Here is a 6,993-nt window from a genome sequence, read left to right as displayed (position 1 = left end):
TATCAACAATGACAAGCGGAAACTTTAGCGTATATCACCGCCAATATATATCATATACATTGTATACCATAACCAACGACGGAAGGTAGAGTAGACGTTTCAAACCTTTGGCCCACCAAAACCTTATATATATACCAATGACTTCAACGCAATCCAATAACCATTATGCCAAGGGCAGGACTTGGTTAACCAAAACACTGTTTAAACTTTATGCAGGGGTTGAACCAACGAAACCACCAGCGCGTAGACCGAGGCAGTTTTTGTTAGCGAAATGTGGTTTTGCAGGGACAGAGGCGGTTTTGGATTTCTCTAGAGGGTCTGGAGGTCACAGTGGCAAAATATGGTCAAGTTTATACTTGTTTTTCTTGAAATTTCAAGCTGAACGCAATGGTGAGGTCCATTTTCTCATTTGAGCTATAGTTTTTGAGCTCATACTAGCAAAAGCATTTTGAAGACAAAATAACGCAGCCAGCACTTGATGCTAAAGAACCAAGAGACATAGCTAGGAAGTCTGGTGAACTCCTTTATTAAATTTTGTTGTGTTGATGTGATTGAATGTGTTTTCAGTTTGCTTATGTGTTTATGTTATTTGCAATATTTTCAATCCATTGAACTAAGTAACATAAGCAACTTCACATAAAGTCTATAATACCTTTTTCATTAATGGATGAGAGGGAATGTGATGCAATGCCTTCGAATCTACACTGACTGCGAACATAACCAATTCACCGATAAAATGTTTCACTACGAAGTTCACAATACTACTTGTGCCAATTTGCTACATTGCCTACTGGTTGGTGAAATAGGAAACATGAATTTGGACATGTAGTGTGGTCCAAGAAAATCAAACCCAACAAACCAAAATGTTCTTCGAAAAAATAAACGCAGCTAGTGATAATAGTTGTATACTTTTTTTAAAGAGACAAAAAATTGTTCATATATTATATATAAGTTGTTACAATTACAGAGAAAATGTAAACCACAATATATGCTAAAAAAAGAAGAAGAAACCAGGGATCGGCGATACTTAGACATTTGCAGCAGAAAACAGAGCACTCCCGCTGCAAAAGCCGGGGAGCAGCCAACAAACCTGAAAGAATAGTCTCTTCAATAATAAATGGTCTAGCAAGACCTCCCAACAAACCAAAATGTTCTTCGAAAAAATAAACGCAGCTAGTGATAATAGTTGTATACTTTTTTTAAAGAGACAAAAAATTGTTCATATATTATATATAAGTTGTTACAATTACAGAGAAAATGTAAACCACAATATATGCTAAAAAAGAAGAAGAAGAAACCAGGGATCGGCGATACTTAGACATTTGCAACAGAAAACAGAGCACTCCCGCTGCAAAAGCCGGGGAGCAGCCAACAAACCTGAAATAATAGTCTCTTCAATAATAAATGGTCTAGCAAGACCTTCCAAAAGTTGAAAAGTAGAACCTCAGGCAAAGGGAAAGGATCCAACGCCAATAATTGTGTCTTGATCCAAGCATTCAAAGTGTATTAGTCCAGGCTGAGCAACCATATCACGCTGAGAGAATCAATTAGCTTGGAAATTACGTTCCTTGTAAATATGGTAGAAGGTGATGGAGAGAAACAAACCAATATAGAGGTGTCTGGGCCAACTAATGGCAAAGTGACATGACAACCATCTGTATTTTGAGCGAGAAAGAGAGAAGAGATTGTATTTTGAGCTAGAAAGAGAGAGGAGATTGTGTGAGAGCGAAGAAGAAATTACAGCTGATCTGTTGTAGGTTGTATATCTTCATTTTGTTAGACAATATAAAAGGAAAAACAGGTTGTATATCTTCATTTTGTTAGACAATATAAAAGGAAAAATTGGCTGTTTTTCGATGAACGTAGCCCAAATTGAATGAACCACATATATCTGTAATATATAATTTCTAACAAAAAAGATTTCTCCAAAAATCAATAAGACGTTACACTCAAATATCCCGTAACCAAGAACACTACCAACCACAATGCACATCTGAAAGTATCTCATAAAGTAGGCACTTCAACCTCCGTGTTAGTGCCCAAACCTCCATACCAATAGAAGTGATAATACTTAGAATTGATAATAATACCTGTGCATCCAACCCACGACTAAGAATACTTGCTACTAGTGCATCAAACCAGTGCATCGAATCATATATTTAACCTGCATAGCGACACATCGAATTGGTCGTTGAAGTTGTATTCGAATCGAGCATTGAAACGGTGAATTCGTAACGCATACGATGTATTGAAACGATTTGTGATGCCACCCAGGATGTAGCCCGAAAATTTAGAAATAAAAAACTGTGACCATTCATTTTCAAAACACGTAAATCCATCCATTTTATCAAATGTAGAGCATGCAAGTAATTTTTTTGTGTTGCCACCCAGCGTGTACCCCGAAAATTTAGAAATGGAAAATTGTGACCATTCATTAGGCCCTACAAGCAATTTTTTGTGTTGCCACCCAGCATGTACCCCGAAAATTTAGAAATGGAAAATTGTGACCATTCGTTTTCCAAACACTTAATTCCGTCCATTCTATCAAACGTAGGCCGTCCAAGCAATGTTTCACTTTTAAAGAATCAAAATGTTGAAACCCAATTTCAAAATAGACAAGTGTAATTATGGGAAAATATAGTTGACAAAAAGTTGTTTTACACTATAGTATCTCAATTTATGTGCGATATTTTAGCTTTGGGATTCTATACGAGTTTTATTATTATGTTGAAATTATAGAGATAATATATTATATAGTTTATCTGTTTTATTTTTTGCAAGGCTTTTTCCCATATTTTTTGGTTTAATTATGAAAATATTTTTCAAAAATTTATGAAATTATTAAAATGGATTGTAAGCTCTTCATAATCCAAGTGTTTTAGGTTTTTCATGATGTAAAATTTATATATATATTTAAAAACCTATTTTAAATAACAAAAAGTAAGATTTAAACTTAAATATAATGAAATGAAAAACTCCAAAACATACTTAAAAACCTATTTTAAAAAGAAAAATCTACAAAACTTAATCAATCCATTTTAAACAACAAAAAATTCCAAATTTACTAAAACTCATTATTAAAAAAAACAAAAAAACTTCAAAACCTATTCAAATACCAATTTTAAACCATAAAAATCAAAACCTATTCAAATACCAATTTTAAACCACAAAAATAAAAACCAGATTCCACCCAAAACTCAAACTCAGCAGACATACTACGTCATAATATTATTATAAAATATAAATTAATTTTATTATATTAAAAAACATCGTTAAAAAAAAAAATCATTTTTATATTATAATTAACAACATCAAAAAAAATTGCGGACACTAAAGTAATGATACGGAAAAGATTTTCATGTGCGTGCGGAATTGAATTGATGATACGGAAAAGATTTTCCTGTGCGTGCGGTGTTGAAAACTTATTGGATCCTGGATTTTAGATTCGTTGGGCGATGGCGACGTTGATATATTGATCTAGGCTTCACTGAAAATTATGAATATATAAATAAATGACATCGTAGGTTTAATATTTTTCTTTTATGTTTATTTTCAGGTGGGTTTATAATATTAATTCTTAAAATCTATTTTCTTCTAGGTTTATTATTTTTAATCTTGAGTTTATTTTTCCTTGATTTATAATACTAAATTTTTTAGTTTATTTCTTTTGAGTTTATAATAGTAATTCTTTGGATTTGTAATATGACCGTTTTTAATTTGTGTTTATAATATTACATTAATGTTGGGCTTTTAATATGGGAATATATAATATTGGGTTTTTTAATATTAAGATTTAAAACATTAATTGTGTTATTTATAATATGAATTATGTGGTTTCAAATATTTATTGTAAGGTTTATAGTATTAATTTTAAGGATATAATATTAGTTTTAAAATTTATAATGTTGAATTTTATAATATTAAAGCTTATAATAATTGATTTAATATTGTTATGTTGAAATAATTTATAAATCTATATCATTATTTATAGAAGATACTGATAATTATATTAATATGTTAATAAATGTATATTAATTATTAACATAATGGTGAGGGATAAATAAGTTTTATTAGTAATAATCTAGTACTATTATTATATTATATTAATTTTTTTATTAAATATATCAATATATATGATACATAGTTATTAATGAGTACAAATAATCAATCTTTAAACATTACATTAACACTATATATCTAATAATTATTAATGTAATTTATAAACGTTTATTTAAATATATCAACCACATTAATAGTATATATCTAATAATTATTATAATAATTTATAAATACTTATCTAAACATATCAACCACAACTTGTATTAACTATATTAATAAATATAATTGTGCTAACTATATTTTAATTAACAAACTAACATTAAAAAAAATTGCTAACCCTACCAATAATGGTACGCAAAATATCTTGCGGAATTGAGTTTATCAACGGTGTTGACGAAAATTTATCGGCTTATGAATTTTAGATTCGTTAGACGATGGCGACGTTGATACATTGATCTAGGCTCCTCCGAAAATTATGAATGTATAAATAAATGATATCTCTGGTAGGTGGCCACAATTACAATTCAGAAAAGCTTGTCTCGCCGTGTGATGACAAGAATGTCAAATCATGCTACACCGTATTCATCCAGTAGCGCACGAACTACAACCACGACCTCACTATTTGTTGGCTTATTTTCTAGAAAAACCAAACTTTATATTTCCCAATTTTTACAACCTTGTTGTGAGAAGGCCCAATTTTACCTTCCCAAAGAAAATTATTTGAGTACCGGTTAAATTGAATTTTAGTGGTTAAAATGGATTCAGTATTATTAATAATCTTTGGTTATCTATGAAATTTCATTGTTTTTTATTTGTAAGAAAATTTATTATAATTTAATTGTTTAATTAATATTTAAGACATTTATTTTTAGTTGTGATCAGTTAATTTACTTTGACTCATCATTCTTATTTAAGGAAAAGTATGCAGCCTAAAATAATTCACTAGTAATCTGTAAAGAGCAAGCTTTCACTCCTGACAGATGCCTGTAAATATAGAACATAGTCCTCTAAAAACAATTTTAAAACATACTCCACCCCCAAAAAAAACTTATAACTCAGATTTTCGTCGAATTTAATTTTTGCAAAATTTTCTATCATAACAGAATTTACGTGCCTTGTTTAACTACGCGAATTTTCACAGTCGGCCAACGTACAACTTATATAGTTGGAAAGTCTTCGTTACGTATCAATTTACGAGGCTGTCCGAATCAAACCGATCCATTCAAAGCGTTTTGGCATCTAGGTCTTTTGACGAACGTATTTCTTTGAATAGAATAGAATCAGAAGAGGGCCAAGAGCCATGATGCTATAAGAAGTGACGGACCGGACGCAGAGCCATGAGCCTTAGCGTCCTCTCTACGCCATTATCATTCCATCTGTCGAAGGCCTCAGCGTTCGGTTGTTCATTTCTCGGTAACAATGATTTCCAAGGTTCACCCAGACGTGCCAGACTTCGCAGGGTGTGTTGGAATCGACAATAAGTTCTGCAAGGACTCCGCCACGGCATTAACGGTTTGGAAGAAATCTCTGGTGTTCAGTTGCAGCGGCTTCACTGTGTACAATCCGAGCGGGGATCTTGTCTTTAGAGTGGACAACTATTGTTCCGATCCCAAGAACGAAATCCTTCTCATGGACGATAGAGGAATGGCTCTCCTTACAATTCGTCGCAAGGTATAACATATCTCTCTATTGTCCTTACAATATCCTTTGCTCTTCCTCTAACAAAGTATAATTGAATCTATGCAGCTTTCCAAATGGCAATGAATTGTTTTATTGTATGTGAAACAGAGGCTGAGTCTGCATAACGAATGGCAAGGTTTCTTGGGAGAATTCCAGGACGCCCAGAAGCCACTGTTTGTCGTGAGAAGGGCTCCTTCTCTGCTACTTGCCACAAATAATTTGGGAGAAGTGTACCTGGGTGCTTTCGATAAAAGCAAGCAGAAGCAGCAGTCTGACTACCATATCGAAGGATGTTATGCCAAACGTTCCTTCACCATTTTCAACAGCTCTGGAAATGTAGTTGCAGAGGTCTGTTTTACCTAAATACTTGTCCCCAGGTCCTGTATATCCAAACTATTTTGCAGTGTGTTAATTCAAGGCTATGACAATACTTGTGACTTTGCAGGGTAAGCCAAAGCAGGTGAGATCTGATCAGATAAAGCTTGGAGGAGATGTTTTTAATTTGTCAGTGCAGCCTGGCTACGACCAAGCTTTTGTTATGGGATTGATTATCATTTTAGATCAGATCATGCCGTCTGATTGATCTGACGCTGTCAATTCCATGGATTACCAGTGTTGAGCGATCATATTTTAGTTTTTCCTCCTTTCTTGGCATTAAAACTTTCCAAATTGCATGGAAGAGGAATATGTTTTAGGTTTTCCTCTCTTCATATTGGAATCGCCAAACTCCAATGAGGCAGTACTGAAGGAGAACCCCGCGGTTCTGACATACCAAATATTGAAGAGCATGCGAGCCATGCTCTCTGGTGATTCCTGCATGTATATAGTGAGTTTTGATGGAATTATGTGTATAGTGATTTTTAATCGAAATATAATTTTGCATATGTTGTTTCGCCCAGAAACTGTAGTGAACTAACTCATTCACACCTCGGACAAGGATCCGTTCCCTTTAGCCGTTAGCCTCTAGGAATTTGATAAAAGTATAACTCTGCTTGTCCAAGAAAAATTGCCATTCATTCAACTCTCTCAATAGCAAATTATAATCCCGAATTTAAGGAAATGAGTACGGATTAAGTTTTTATAGAAAATTATAAGCGGAAATTTAGAGAAATTGGACACTGATTCCGTGTAATTAGTGGTTTGACAAAATTATAACTCAATTTCTTTTATGTAACGACTGTTTTTCAAATTATAATTTTCCTATCCAATTGAAAATGTATAAACAAAACTATAAATTAATCTTGTTTACAGTGA

General features: G+C 32.8%; 1 protein-coding gene across 1 annotated transcript; it reads left to right on the top strand.

Annotated features, from left to right (window-relative positions):
• The first annotated feature begins 5,340 nt into the window (after positions 1–5,340).
• On the top strand, positions 5,341–6,621 carry LOC149158636 (protein LURP-one-related 5-like). The gene is made up of 3 exons (XM_089433346.1): positions 5,341–5,730; positions 5,848–6,087; positions 6,185–6,621. The coding sequence occupies exons 1-3, from the start codon at positions 5,479–5,481 to the stop codon at positions 6,320–6,322; spliced, it is 630 nt and encodes a 209-aa protein (XP_089289472.1). The 5' UTR covers positions 5,341–5,478; the 3' UTR covers positions 6,323–6,621.
• The last annotated feature ends 372 nt before the right edge of the window (positions 6,622–6,993 follow it).

This window comes from Pinus tabuliformis, chromosome 5_2 (assembly GCF_031772625.1).
Source record: "Pinus tabuliformis cultivar Carrire ecotype Pingquan chromosome 5_2, CPIR1, whole genome shotgun sequence".
In the NCBI taxonomy this organism is placed as follows: domain Eukaryota; kingdom Viridiplantae; phylum Streptophyta; class Pinopsida; order Pinales; family Pinaceae; genus Pinus; species Pinus tabuliformis.
Note: the sequence above shows the minus strand (reverse complement) of the source record. Positions and strands in the feature narration are given on the sequence as shown.

What these genes read in the sequence shown, in the direction of transcription:
- LOC149158636 (XM_089433346.1), top strand. Translation starts at nt 5,479, where the DNA reads ATGATTTCCAAGGTTCACCCAGACGTGCCAGACTTCGCAGGGTGTGTT. An exon ending in TCCTTACAATTCGTCGCAAG is followed by an intron (nt 5,731 to 5,847) that starts GTATAACATATC and finishes TATGTGAAACAG; the next exon opens with AGGCTGAGTCTGCATAACGA. An exon ending in CTGGAAATGTAGTTGCAGAG is followed by an intron (nt 6,088 to 6,184) that starts GTCTGTTTTACC and finishes GTGACTTTGCAG; the next exon opens with GGTAAGCCAAAGCAGGTGAG.